Raw genomic sequence first — 15,233 nt, 5'->3', positions numbered from 1 at the left:
CCTAACAAATGCCATCACTGAAACCTGGTTTCTTGTGCCCCCAATGAATCCCCAACAATAAATTAAAAAAAAAATTCACAATAGCAAAAAAAAAAAAAAAAAGAAAGAAAGAAAAGTGACACTTTCAGTCAAAAAACAGATGGATTTTTGTCATGCCCTTCCTAGGGAAAATGCCTGAAATATGGCCTATCGGGGAAGACGGTAGACGCCGTGAGAACGCATTCCCTTCTCCTGATCTCTGTTTTCTTATTTCACACTTTTCTCTCCACACTTCCAGACCTGACGTCTCTAACTGGAAAGTCTCGTGCTTGCCTCACAACGCCGTGTGACAGAATTTTCTTTTAATTAGCACATTCATAATAGCAACAATAATTCTCATTATTAACAAGCCTCTCACTCCACTTAGGAACACACACAAATGGCAAGAAGTCAATGTCAATTTTAAAACACATGTAAACAAGAATCCAGGAAGGCCAGGCGCAATAACCTTTTGGCATTATTAAAAGCGAAGAATGCTTTCCGCTGAGCTCGAGAAGTAGATGAGACAATAGCCTCACCCCCCTCCCTCCACTTACACCTTTTGTGATGTAAATCCAATTAATTTATTACATAGAAATTAAAAAATATCCGTTATACCCAAATACCATATGTGGCAGGAAGGTAGGGCTCATGTCCATCTGGCTTTCTGGGTCTGTGCTGGTTCCTGACCATAGTAGGTGCCCAAACACATATATCCGTGCTGAATGCATGAATTAATCAAATCTCAAAAATATCTGGCAGATCTTCTATATAACCTGGGCAGAAAAAATATAATCCTGGTGGTTCAGGACATCATTTCTCCAAGAACACTGGGGATATGCATTTCTCAAATATTGAATAGACTCAATTTTTGCCCCCAAATAGCCACAAAAGTGTACATTTTCATTCAAGAATTTCTCCATTTTATTTTCATTCTGCTGAAAAATTCCTCCAGCCCTATCCTGGATGGCTGGGATAACAGACTTCCCTCTGAGCACGGCTGCAGGAAAGAATGCCCACGCTGGCGTTTATTCTTGTGATCGAGGGGCGGGGTGCTCGTGCTTCAGGGGAACGGACAACATTTAACTTTGTCATACCCCGTTTCTCGCTTCGTGGGCCTTGCACATTTTCTCTGTTCTCGAGTTTGGGAAACGGTTGTAGCTACAACACCCCCACTCAGCACAGTGACACCCCTAAAGTCTAGGCAACGCCTGGGGCCACCATCTGTCTCCCTCTCCTCTGACTCCGCGGAGCGGCGTGGGGACGGAGAGGCAAATCCCAGTCGCAGCACTGGCCCTCGTGACAGACCCGGGATGTCTCCGATCATTTCCTCTGCTGCCTTTCATATCACTGAACTGAAACGATCAGTCCTGTCAAGAGCAAGGGCCCCAGATGAAAGGCCAGTGCATTAAGACAGAACATAATTGCCAGCTTCTGACTTGCTGACATTAATCGTTTTACCGAAAGCAGACAGTAGTCTTCCCCTCTCCCCTCTCTCTTTTTCTCTCTCTCTTTGCCAACAACGCACAGGAGTTACCGTGGTGTTGGGGGCGGGGGGGAGGGGAGGGAAAAAAAGCAACAACAAGATTTGCTAATTAAAAGTAATATGTTTTCCCATTTTTTTTTTTTTTGGCAATTTGATAACACAAAACACTTACTCGGGGGCCACAGGGGGAAACAAACGGAGACAGATAAAAAATGTTTTGTGTTCATCCAAGCACAACTATGTTAATGCATATTATCCCATTACTGTGCATCAACATCGGGAGTCGGCTCACCAATGCAAGCAAGCAGCATACACTTATCATCATTTGATAACATGTTTAATGACAGATTGACGGGAGATTTGCAAATGTGAACTGGCATCAGTGTTGCTAACTTCGGCTTCTGCCGCCGCCTCTGCTATGCCAGCATATTTATGTGCATAATTTGATTTCTCAGCCGCACTGTTAGTACATTTTTAATATTAACTATGCAGGAACAGACAGCCGAACTTAAGTTGCACTGATGGTTGGAGTTCATTAGATTGAAAAAGATGGGCGTGTGGCGCTAAGATGGAGGTGGTGGTCCGACAGCCGAGAGGCGGCAGCCCCTTCACGCACACGCTCCCTTCTCCACGAGCCCGGGCCGCACGTTTCGTGTTGTCGGAGGCAGCAAAGCTCGTCTGCATGAAGGAAATAGTAATCGAAGAAGAAAAAGGCCCCTGCCCTGGGCACGTGGTCAGGAACGTGACACAGAGCCCAGGGCACTGTCGGTCCCTTGGTTTTTTCTTTCCTTTCACCCCGACTCATCATCGTGACTCTATGATCAGCCTCCCTCTGTTTACTAGAGTCGGTCGTGTGGAACAGGCGAGCACCGATGTCTATTCATTCTTCATGAAGAAGTCTTAGGTCGGCTCAGCGCCTGTAGCTCAGAGGTTAAGGTGCTGGCCACACGCACCAGGGCTGTGGGTTCTAACTCGGCTCACACCTGCTAAACAACAACGACAACAACAAAATAGCCAGGCACTGTGGCAGGTGCCTGTAGTCCCAACTACTTGGGAGGCTGAGGCAAGAGAATCGCTTAAGCCTAAGAGTTTGAGATTGCTGTGAGCTCTGACGCTACAGCACTCTACCGAGGATAACACATCGAGACTCTGTCTCAAAAAAACAGAAAAAAAGAAGAAGAAGAAGTCACAGACTACCTAGACCAAGGTAGAACAACTACCTAGACCACAGACTACCAAGACAATCTTCCCTGGAGAGAAATAGGGCTAATCTGCTTATTTGGGGCAAAGTGATCTGTAATTGAATTTTGCCCCCATCACAAAACACTGGGGTGATCTGCATGAATGACTTCACCTTGCTCTCCCTCCACTTCTTCATTTGTAAAGTGGCCAGAAGAATACACGAGTCACCTAGTTTATAGGCCGGTGAGGTTTAAATAAGCTAAAAAAAAAAAGAGAGAGAGAGAGAAGTGCCAAGCCCAGCATTTTGGAACACAAGCAAGCTCTCAATATGGGTTAATTATTCTTAATTGTTTTATTCCTGCCCCCTCCTTTTTTTGTAATGTAACAAATTTTTAAGTCTATTTCGCAGGCCCTAGAATTCTGCAGAGCTGGGGATTCAAGCCAAGCTCCACCAGCTGATGTCTGTGTGGTGGCAGTCAAGTCACCTAATTTCTGTTGACTTTAGGTATTTCATCGGTAAAACAAGGGTGATGACAGGGACATAGCTGGTGTGATGGCAGGGAAGATGAAACGCCGTGATGTCTATACAGAGTGCCTTGGACATAGTAAGCATTCGGTAAACATTAGCCTGGGTGTTTGCAGGAAGTCGGACAGCGTATGCGCGGGGCAGTGATGGTGGAGTCTGGCCAGGTACATCCAAAGTTTGGTTGCTGCTTCCTGACTGTGTGAAAACGGGCCAGTTGCTTAACTTTTTTAAGGCTCAGCTTTTTCTTCTCTTATACAAAATGGGGATCCATGAACCTCCAGCCGAGGATTTGGGAAGGACCTAATGGTAACACTGGTAGTGTGCTAACCCCACGCGCATCCTGCCTGGCACCAGAGCTTTTGTCTTTAGGACGTTGATGCTGCCTGGCACATAGTAACTGCTGAAGAGACGTTTGTTGATTGACCCAAGCAATGAGATCCCAGGTCCAGGGATATGGCTGTTAGCAGATCCCAGGTCCAGTCCTGGTAAAGATTTCTCCAGGTCACAGAGCAGAAGCCTGCAGGTGTTTGTCACTGATCTGGGAGTCCCTGCAAAGCCTTGGCATGAGAGCGAGCAAATGACAACAGCCACGTGCCTGGCACCACAATGCAACCTTTCTATATGAAGAGCACTGCTGGCAGCCACCACTTAGCCATTTTGTATTCTTTCCTTCTAACCACTGGCCTAGAAGGTGCAGCCAGGGAAATGCACAGACTTGGGTGTCACAACTGCCCTCAAATGCCGACTCTGTCACCCTCAGCCAGTTATAGACCTTTCTAAGGTCCAGTCAATAAATATGAAACAAGGATTTTTATTTTACAGTCTCTATTTCACCTGTGAGGGGCTTACACGGTTGAGCCTCACTTTCCACATCTATGAAATGGGTACAGTATCTTCACTAAAAGCATATGGTGAAGGCTACATGAAAAAAAGATAGTAAAACTCTTGGCCCAATGTACACAGTAGGTGTTTAATCAATGCCAGTTCCCTGTCCCTCCTTGGTTTGCTTAGGAAGGGCTGAACCAGAGGCCAAGCTGTTCACCTGCGTCCCTGATAGGTTTTAAAAGCCAGTTCTCCATATATTTCCATTATTTTGAATTACCATTTAGATTATTTATCTATCAGTAACAATGAGGTGAAAGGCACCTCTTTTTTTGATCCTTTCTTTTTATTTGCACAAAAGAACTTAATATATTTTAACATTGGCTCCAAAAGGTAGATGGAGTTCCTACCTTTATTCACAAATTTAACTCTGGGAAATTGAAGCATTTTTCCATAAAAGTGGGAGCCAGGGAAGAACCAGGCTACTGTGGAACATTTCTGCAGAGGATGCTGAGGAGGACGTCTCTGGTTCCTGCTGCTCTGTCCTTGTGCCCTGTTCCTGCCATCTGTTTGTTTCTTCTTCTCTAGACCCAGGCACCTCTAGACCCAGGCACCTCTCTCCCATGAGTGACCTCCAGCTACTGGAGCTGCCTTGTCTGCAGCTGCTCAGTGCCCTTGGTGCCTGCACGTGAACATCCCCTGATGGTGCTGAGCACTGCCTGAGTGAGGTGAGCCCCAGAGCCAGCCTTTGCCTCCAGATGCCCCAAACTCTGAGGCTCCCAAGAGGATCAAGCTGAAGCTAGAACTTTGCTTGACTGTCTCCCCTTCCCTGTCCTATTTCCTCTGGGCTCTTTCTGGGAGAACATTCCTCAGAAATCACGAGCTCAGGAATCCTGATATCAGAGTCTGCTTCTGGAACCTCCATCTCAGGCACTATCCTACTGGACCACAACCCACAAACATCTGGCCCTCCACTTGTTTTTGTAAATAAAGTTTTATTGGAATGCAGACACACTCATTTACATATCACCTGTGGCTGCTTTTGCTGTGCAATGGCGGACTTGAGTAGCTGTAACAGACACTCTAGGACCCACAAAGCTCAAATATTTACTATCTGACTCTTCGACAAATAAGTTTGCTAACCTTTCTCCTAGGTAATGCTTTGGACACACCATGCTTTTGCTTACCGCAGGTGCTTTGCTTGTGCTGTGCCTCCTGCCTGGAGCTCTCATCTTGGCTCAATTTCTCAGGCCACAGCAAGAGTATCACTTCCTCAGAAAGGACAGTCCCTGACTGTCCATGTAAAGCAGCCATCCATTTCCCTATTCCATGGCCTATATTCTTAGCACTCACAGCCCTGAAATGATCATCTTTGGTTATGTTCTCTTCATCACACCAACTCACATGCCAGAGGCTTCTCTGCCTTCCTCACTTTTAGACCTGAGCCTGGCATAGTGCCTGTACACAGTTTGCACTTAAAATATTTGTTGACCGAATGATGAGAAAAAAATAAAAATACCTAAGTGGGTTGCATTCATACCAGCTAGGTCTAATGATCAGGATGTCACACGGTTTGCTCCCTTGAGGTGGTGCTGGGTAGTTTTAATCCTCCCTCACTTTGAATCCTTATTCCCAATGTGATGGGAGCATATTTCATACTCAAAGCTGCATTAGTGCCTAGACATTTATTACCCTTGGTATTAATTTGCTTGTTTTGCCACATTATATCATGGGAGGTCACTTTATGCGATAAGCGGTAATTTGTAAATTTTATGATATAAATTAACCTGCTTTGGGAACTTGGCTGTAAAAAGACTTGATGTTAAGAAGATCAAGAAAAAGTTATGGTGTTGCGTTAATCGTTTCAATGAATGCATTAATTTTATAAAGTTTTTGTTGAGGGCTGAATATGTGCAGCATTCGTAGCTGGAGTCTTTCTTCATGGAGCTTCTTGGTAAGGATAGAAAGGCACATTCATGTGCTCAACATCCACGATTCGTTCCTGCACAGTGGAGCTAGAGTCATCTTCAGAAATGCCATTGGGTCATGCCAACCCCTCAAAGTACTTAGAATAATTTAAACTCATCCCTGGGACCTGCATGAATAGATCTGCGCTGTCTTCAAACTTCTTTCACCTCCAGCTCACGGTTTCCATGACACAGGCTTTCTCTCCATTCTTCCCAACACTCCCAGCTTTTACTGGCCTCAGGGCCTTTGCACTTGCTCTGTCCCTATCTGAAATCCTCTTCTTCCCATTCATTGCAGGACTGGCCCCTCAGTCCTTCATATTTCAGATATAGCCCCTCAAAGAAGTCATCCTGGAGCAACCAGAGGAAATTAGCACCGTTGCTACCAGACTTTTAATACTTTATTTCCTTAATGGGATCTGAACTGGTCTTATTTATTAATCTGTTTTCTTATTTCTTGTCTAGCTCCTCCAACTAGAACATAAAATGGTGAAGGAAGAAAACAAATGCTATTCTACTCATTGTTACATCTTCAGAGCCTAGTATAGTGCCAGATCCAAGGAAATATGTACATAAATAACATGATAGCGATAGTTGCACATTTTGTGAAGGAAATAAAGCAGAGGGATGAGAAAGGGATGTGAGAGGGCTGGACTGGTTTAGATCCGGGTTGGCAAACTGTAGCCCATGGGCCAAACTAGTCCGTCATCTGTTTTTGTAGGGGACATACACTAAGAATGACTTTTACATTTGTAAATGGTTGAGAAAAAAAATCAAATGATCAATGATGTTTATGATACATAAAAAATACAAAACATTTGAATTTCAATGCCCTTGAATAAAGTTTTATTAGAACACAGCCACTCCCATTCATTATTCATTTACACATTATCTGTTACTGCTTTTGTGATGCGATGGCAGATTGGGTCCAGTTGACCCTCGAGCAACATGCCTTAGAGCCATGTGTGTCCATTTACAGGATGTAGACGGAGTCTCTTCCATCTCCGCTGCCTCAGATGCAGCAAGACCAACCCTTCCTCTTCCTCCTCCTCCTTAGCCTGTTCAAGATGAAGATGACAAGGATGAAGACCTTTACAATGATCCAACTTCACTTAATGAATGGTGAACATATTTTCTCTTCCTTATCTCTTTCTTAATAACATCTTCTTTTCTCTCTTCATTGCAAGATACACTATGTAATACATATAACATATGAAATATATATGTATTATCCACTGTTTGTTATTGGCAAGACTTTTGGGCAACAGCAGAATATTAGTAGATGTTTTTGGGGGGAGGTCAAAAGTTATATATGGATTTTGACCTTGTGTTTATGCGTGCATAGGCGTGTGCACACGTGGGGTGACACCACTATCCCCTGCATTATTCAAGACCCAACTATAGTTGTGACACAAACTGTGCGGCCCACAATGCTGAAAATATTTACTATCTAGCACTTTACAAAAAAGAAGTTTGATGACGTCTGATTTCGATAGATTTTTTTAGGGAAGAATCTTTTAGACGATGATGTTTAATTGAGATTTAAATAATGAGAATGGCTAGTGTAAGAATCCGAAGGGCTAAATTTGAAGAACCTGAGGTGGGAAATGAAATGGCAGCTGTTCTTCTTGTGATAGGAGCTTTGAAGGGTGACTTCTAATCTGGAAGTTGAGTGCTGGGTAAACCGGGGCAGGGTACTGAGTAGCAAGAGGTGAGAAGCTCTGCAGGTGGCTGCTGCATGGGTCCTAGCAAGAGTAGGGTGAGCTTCTAAACATGTGGCAGCTGTGGAACTAGAAGAAAAAGAGTGAAGTGGGAAAGGCACCACGGAGGTCCAGCCAAGAAAACTTCGTGATGAGATGGAGCCTGGGGGAGATAGGAGAGAAAGAGGATGACCTAAGCTGGGGCAGCAAGAGGACAGTGGTGGGGCTCCCTGCCATTTCAGAGTCCGTAAAATTAGCAGGTGTCGAGAAAAGTGGGAAGCTGGCCTAGGTCAAGCTTCAATAAGATGAGTTGGATCTGAGGTCATTCCCCCTGCAAGCAGCACGAACCTCTCAACCCATCTGGGTGGACCAATCTCAGCCCCGTCCGCTGAGTCCACCCACTGTTTCCACAGGTGTGAATTTAACCCAGGCCAAAAAAAAAAAAGCATCCCATTCTCCGAGTTTCAGGCATTGCTCCTGGGGTATGTGACCCCACAGGCCAATTCAAGCCAATTCTCCATGCTTGCCTGACACTACTGGGCATTCTTTCCCTCCACAGACAACCAGTCAAGGGGCGTTAGGTGGGAAACTCCTCTGGGTACAGTACAGGGAGTTCCAAAAGTCACCATACACAGGAGAAAATGGGAAATGGTACCTAAATGTACCTTTATTTGCAAAATACACATTGCAAAATTTTACAAAGTATTTATGACCTCCTCTCCCCCACACACGTAGCCTTTCCTCCCGTCATGGTGAACATGTTCCAAGTTACCTGCTGTTATGCGAGTTTGTTCATCTTTCCTGTGCATGGAGACCTTTGCAGCACCCGCAGGAACCGCTGAGCTGGTGCCGTCCCCCCTTGCAGTGATCTCAGCAGAGTCATGCAAACGTCCAGGCACCTCCTGCTTTCCTAGATTTTGGCTCTACACCTCTGCTTCTGCTCTCTCCTGAGACCTTCTCACAGATGATCTTAATGGATTCGCCATCTTGGTTGACTTGATTTTGCACAGAAATCTGGGATCTCCCCAATAGTTCATGGAAACTAGTTCATAGTAAAGGACCAAATGTCACCCAGGCTCAAAGACAGAGTTAAAGTGAAGAAGAGCAAATTACTCGAAGAACTGACAACATGCCAGGTACTTAAGGCAGAGGTTCTCGAAGTGTGGTGCCGGGTCTAGCCTCCCCAGTGTCGTCTGGGAACCTGTTAGAAATTCAGATTACCTGGCCCCACCCTGGACCTAATGGGTCTGAGACTCCGAGGATGGCGGTGGGGCTCAGCTGTTTGGGTTTTAACAAGACCTCCAGGCCTCTTGACCTCTGATGCATGGTCAAGTTTGAGAAACACTGGCCAAAATCATTACCTGGATTATTTCTTTTAACCCTTCCTATCAATCCCAGCTGTAAAACAGTTATACCCATTTTTACAGATGAAGAAACCGTGTCCGAGAGAGGGTAGGACACTGACTCTTAACTGCTAGTGGGTAGCAGAACTTGAATTCAGACCCTGGAAGCCTGACCCACCAAGTCTCAGGAAGCCCCAGCAAGGGCGAGTGGCTGCCACGCTCCCAGGCAGGGGCCTGGCTTGCCTTCTAGTTGGTTGACAGACACAAAGCCTCAGACTGACACATCCTGTTGTTTCATTTGCCAATTCCTACTGCACCTTAGGACAAATGTATTAACCACCAAGGAACCATTAAACACGGAAGAGGAAAAGAGGCCGTCATGGAGCTGAATCCCAGGTTCAAACTTCAGCCCAGGTCTGTGGGATTCTGGGGGATTCTGCGGCACAGGGGGGATTTCGAGGTCAGCAGCCAGCAACGCCTTTCTTGAAAATTACCTCCACCCTTCCGAGTCCCCCCCTTTTGTGCATTTCCTCTCCCCGCTAATGCCATGCAGTTACAGATGCCACTTTGCTGGCCGAGCTTTACAGGGACCCGCTCATGTTCAGTTATAATTCTCCATTTCCGATGCAAAAACGGCTCATAACATTCAACACAAGGTCCTCTCTTCAATGATATATAATTTAAAAATTAACACTTGGACAGAGAGGAGACTCTGCATTTTTGAACTAGGAACTCAGAGACTCAGAGGTTAAAGTTTGATAAGGTGAGCTCAAGGAATCAGATGAGTTATTAAGCAAAGGCCACTGTCACATGTTTCTGTGACTTGGAGCTGTTCTAGTGTCTTCCAGTTCACTTGCACTTGTCAAAGTGCGAGTCCACAGATGGCGTGTTTATATTAGGGTACTTTCCCCATTGTTAGGAACCTTCTCTAATTCCTGACACAGAGCTTGCCAGAATAAACCTCGCTGTCAGAAAACAAGCAAAGCAGAAAAAAATCAGTGCTTGCCCTCCAGCAGGGAGACCTGCACAGCAAGACCAAACAGAAAGCTATGGAGACTCCTGCGGGGAACTGCGGCTGTGCTTACGGCATCATCGGCTCCGCATGGAGAGGGCCCCGGGAGACTTGGGACAGTGGAGGACTGGACGTGCCCATCTCTAGGAAATGGGACAAAGCCAGTGACAGAGGCAGGCAAAAAGAAAGCCAGCTGGCGAGGAAGGGAAGACGGGGCGATGTTTTCGAGATACTTTGGTGCCTGTGTTGGTTCCACTGGTCGTGGCCTGGTGACCAAGTCGTTGGTCTCCAGGCTGCTCCAGCATCAAGTGGTTACAATTATAGATTGCAAATTTATTGACATTTGACATCTGCATCTGCCTTTCCCGGATCCACGGAACTCTCTGCCGCCAAACTGAATAATTACGAAAGATTTCAGCAGTTACGGGGATGCCAAAAAGGTCATTAAATCATCTTGAAGAAACAACGTGTTCCTTCATTTCATCTCTCCAGTAAATCTCCCACGGAGCCGGGACCACCTCGTGCTGGTGCTCCGGGGAGGGGCCTGAATTACAGAAGGCAGAGAGGGATTAAATGGGGATGGAAGAATAGGAAGGGAGCCACAGCGCTGTTGTGCTTCATAATCCCGGAGAAGCATAAAAGTGGGGGTTTACTTTTATCATCAAAAGCGATTCTTCTCAGGAAGCACGTGGCCGTGACAGGCAGGGGAGTCAGGGTGCTGGGGCCAGTGCAGGAAGAGCGGCTGCACTCCCTTCTGGATCCCGCCCAGGGACCCCAGCACAAAGCCGAGGGAATCCGCCCTCATGCCCAGTGCCTTCTTCAGTTTGAGTTGCTTCTCCTTCCTAGACAGGTGTGGTCTCCAGCAGCCCCCGATTCTCCTGGGTCCACTAGCCTTCCCTGCTCTTTGCCTCCACTGTGGTCCCAGCCACCTCCGCCCTGGCCTCCTGATTTCCTCCATGACCACGTGTCCACTCCACCCCTCAGTAGCCAGAGCGATCTTGTAAAACAGAGAGGAGATGGTGCCACGGGCCTGTTTAAACCCCTTCCATGGCTTTCTGGTGGACTTATGGGAAAACAGAATCCTGAAGTTCTCAGCATGTTCTACAAAGCCCCTGGTCATCCCAGGCCACCCCCCTACTCATGTCCCAACCCATCCACACTCCATGCCCAGCTCACAGCAGTACTCAGCCTCTCTCCAAATCAAATGTATCTCCTGCCCGGGATGTTCTGCACCCAAATGCCACATAGCTGGCATCTCCTCCACCTCCTCATCTTCCTCCCCGACCCCTCTGTTGAGAGTAGGTGGCCCTGTCACAGTTCAGTAGGCATTCAGTAGGTTGTCTTTAATTTGTCCTTCTGAGATTACATGAGGTCAGCCTTCCTGACGCCACTTGACAGAGGAGGCAGGTGAGGTTCAGAGAGGGGACGTGACCTGCTGTAGGTCCCTCAGCTGTGAAGTGGGGACCCAGCCCAGAAGCTAGCAGTGCCCCCACCCAGATCTCTTGCCTCAACAAAAGAATAATCCTCTTTCACTGGCTTAAGGTTAAAGTAAGATGTGAGATGGACTGGGCCATTTTATTGGAAGAAATAGAGAGACTGATATACATATGGAGTTACCTGAAACAGCTCCAGGGAGAGGAGCAAGTATCCCCCCGAGAAAGGATGGAACGCAGCATCACCTGGCCCCTTCCTTCCCTCAGAGCTCCCCTGCCTCTCTCCTGCAACCAGCTACCTTGAAAATTCCCGCTCCCTACCACACAAATTCACTGGTGGCTGCACCAGGGGTGGGAAAGGTCTGCACTAGACTTTTCAGGGTGAGATTATGATCATGATGACCTTAAAATGGTGCGTGGCACTGAGTCCACTATCACTCACGTTCTGGTCATCAATACCGACAGACTAGCATCTACTGAGCACAATTTTGAATCAACATGTCAAGGATTTTATCAGCAACAATGACATGGAAGGAACTACTCTTCTTTTGATCCTTTTTTTTTATTTGCACAAAAGAACTCAATATATTTTGACATCAGCTCCAAAAGGTGGATGGAGACCCTGATTTTATGCGCAAATTTAACTCCGGGGAAACTAAGCTATTTTTCCCTGAAAGTGGGAGTTAGGTGAGAACCAGGCCCTGGTGGAACTCATCTGCAGAGGGCGCTGTAGAGACGTCTCTGGATTCCCGCTCTCTGTCCTGGAGTCTGTTTCTCCTTCCACTAGACGCACCCACTCTCTCCCATGGGTGTCCTCCGGCTACTGGAGCTGCTTGTCTGCAGCTGCTCAGTGACCTTGGTGCCTGTACGTGAACATCTCCTAATGGTGCTGAGCGCTGCCTGAGTGAGGTGAGCCCCAGAGCCAGCCCAAACTCTGAGGCAGCAGGTGGTGGCCCCTTACACATGCTATGTCAGTGGTTCCCACTCCTAAACTCTGTAGAGAGAGAACCATGATTGCACTCAGCTTCCAGGGGCATAAACCAGCCCTCAGAGACCTGGAGTGACCAGGAAGACCACACAGCTGGCACGTGGCATACCTAGAAACCAAGTGTTTTCTTCTTATCTGCATCAGGCCAGAATTTTGGCCAAAAATCCAGCACCTTCCTGGTGCCCTGGGTTAAATTCTATGGGGTGCTTCCCCCAAGTATGACATATCGGTTACTTGCAAGGGACAAAAGGTGAATGGGCCAAAACAAGTTTAAACTTTGACCTAGACAACTTTCTACTACTTAGGCCCTCTAGCAAATTGGCACTTTAAATGAACATGGTTTTATCTGGTACTTTTTCATCGATGGAGAAAAAAAATAATGTCTCAGGTTATGTTATTTTCAATGCTACATTACTCGATTTCACAGTCAAATAATTCTATTTTTGTTCGCCAGAGAATTTTGTCCTGTTTAATTGCTTCTGACTCCCGCCTCCCGCGGTATCTGCCGGGGCCTCCACTTCCTTCCTCGCCGCCTTCCTTTACTCTCTTGTGTGCGGTAACCATGGAGACAGGTCCCTATTGGATAGTCTCTGCTCTGGTTTAGAAGTTAAAGAACCAATCAGGACCTCTTCATCCCAGAAATGTAAGAGGATGAAAAACAGGAGGCCTTTGTAAGTGGAGGGAAGGCCTGTCATGTTGCCTCGGGAGACAGGGAGTTCCTGATGCCTGGAAATCCTGAGAAGGAAACAGAGCCGCATGGCTCGGGAGAAACGTGGGCCTGGAACTGCGGACACCTGGCCTCAGGGCCAGGTCCCCACTTCGTAGCTGAGGGACCTATGGCAGGTCACGTCACCTCTCTGGACCTCATCTGCCTTCTCTATCAAGTGGCCGCAAGCAGGCTGACTTCGTGTGGTCTTAGAAGGACACAATTAAAGACAACCCACTGCCTAGGCTCCACTTTTTAGGCTCCTAAAACAGTGTCAGGCAGGAGCTATGACAAGGTCACCTACTCTCAACAGAGAGGTCGGGGAGGAAGATGAGGCTGAGAAGATGACGGATATGTGGCATTTCAGGGCAGAACATTCCAGGCAGGAGAAAGAGGAACCAGGATGATATGTTTGATTGAGGAAAAGGCCGAGTCCTGTGAGCTGGGCGTGGAGAGTGGACAGGGTTGGGACATGAGTGGGGGGTGGGGGGGTGGCATGGGGCCAGCAGGGGCTTTGTAGGACAAGCTAAGAACCTTGGGATGTCATTTTTCTGTAAGTCCACCAGGAAGCCATTGAAGGGACTAGAACAGGCTGGTGGCACCATCTCCCCTCTGTTTTAGAAGATCACTCTGGCTACTGAGTGTGGAGTAGACAAGTGTGGTCTGGGAGGAATCAGTCTCAGCTTCAACCTTCACCAGCCAAGGGTGACCTTGGACAAGTCACTTGAGCTCTTAAAGCTCCAGTTTCCTCAGCTGCAAAAGGGAAATAGTAGTAACAACACCCAGTTGGAGAAGTTGTTGGAAGAATTATACGGCACACTACACTTAGGCTGAACCTAGCACACGGGAGGCATTTGTGAGTATCTGCCCTTGAGCATGGCAGGTATCTGACACCCACTGGCCATTTTCAAATAGCGCTTCACAGGTACAAGGGAGGAGATGGAAGTAATGGGCAAGAGGCACAGGATAGGAGGAACACAGGGCTTTTGAGTCAGTTGCTGAGGGAGTCCCCTCCTCTCTGCTGTTGACTGAGACCCCAAGCCTCAGTTTCCTTTTATGAGAGGTGAGTGAATAGTGCCTTCAAGGAAGCCAGCACAGGCTGGAAGCCTATGAGAAACTGAGGTTCATCAGCTACTTCTTTCAGGCACATGTACTAGTCCCTGTTCTCACCTGCCACGGGGCCTTGGCACATGCTTCCCCCTCTCCCTGAAACATACTTCCTTTTCCTCCTAGTTAACATCTTCCCACAAGGGCCACCCTGACCTTCATCACTAGGTCAAAGCCCCCTTAGAGACCATCAGAGCCACCCGTACCTCTCCCCACCAGTGCAATTTGATGTTCATTGAGTGATTATCTCCCACTATCCACCTCCCCTCCCTCACTGGAGCTCCATGGAGATGAGAAGTGTCATGTTCGTGATTCCATGTTGTCCCCCAGAGTCGTGCAAAAGGCCTGAGAAAAAGCCAACGCTCCACACATATTTATAAATTCAGGAATAGCAAAATTAATTGTTATCATGGCCCTATTAGTCCTAGTAATGGTGGGTGAAGGAGGATTATTATTAGTATTCCAGAGGATCCAAGATAAACCATTTCTTATATGAGGTGAGAATCTGTACTCTTGTTGAGAAAAGACACTCGGCTGCCTTGGACTGACTAGAGGTGAGCCAGGGAATGTGTGGGAACATGGGGCGCCAGGCAGGACTTGAGTCTGCAGTTACTTCCACCTAAGGAGCGAAGTGAGAAAATAGTTTCTTGGGGTGGGACAGGGCAACGAATTGGACTTTTAGTTTCCAGAAGGTTCCCTCTTCTGTGGCTCCTTTTATGCCATTTCTCTCTCTTGTCTCTCCTCCTGAACTCCTTCTGCTCACCTCTCATGCCTGGGAACAGACGCACCTGCTCAGGAAACCTCTCTGCCTGCATCCTCCTTGCTCCAGCTCCCAGCCTGGGTGTGGCGCTCCTCCCTGATGCTCCCCCTTGGTGCTCCTCCCTGATGCTCCTCCCAGGTGCTCCTCCCTGATGCTCCCCCTTGGTGCTCCTCCTGGGTGCTC

At 47.3% G+C, this 15,233-nt stretch overlaps 1 protein-coding gene across 3 annotated transcripts in view; it reads right to left on the bottom strand.

Annotated features, from left to right (window-relative positions):
• The window catches only part of TSHZ2 (teashirt zinc finger homeobox 2), a 449,031-nt gene that overhangs the window by 153,477 nt on the left and 280,321 nt on the right, over nucleotides 1-15,233 (bottom strand). Inside the window, exon 3 of one of the 3 annotated variants that reach the window (XM_023511929.1) lies at nucleotides 6,858-7,059. The exons of the other annotated variants lie outside the window; for them this stretch is intronic. Coding sequence (XP_023367697.1) covers nucleotides 7,055-7,059 — 5 coding nt within the window. The 3' untranslated portion in view covers nucleotides 6,858-7,054. Of the gene's footprint in view, nucleotides 1-6,857; nucleotides 7,060-15,233 lie in introns of those variants that run through there. 3 annotated transcript variants of the gene reach the window in all.

This window comes from Otolemur garnettii, unplaced genomic scaffold, assembly GCF_000181295.1.
Source record: "Otolemur garnettii isolate 467f Iridium unplaced genomic scaffold, OtoGar3 scaffold00023, whole genome shotgun sequence".
NCBI lineage: Eukaryota > Metazoa > Chordata > Mammalia > Primates > Galagidae > Otolemur > Otolemur garnettii.
This window is presented reverse-complemented; position numbering and strand designations above follow the sequence as displayed.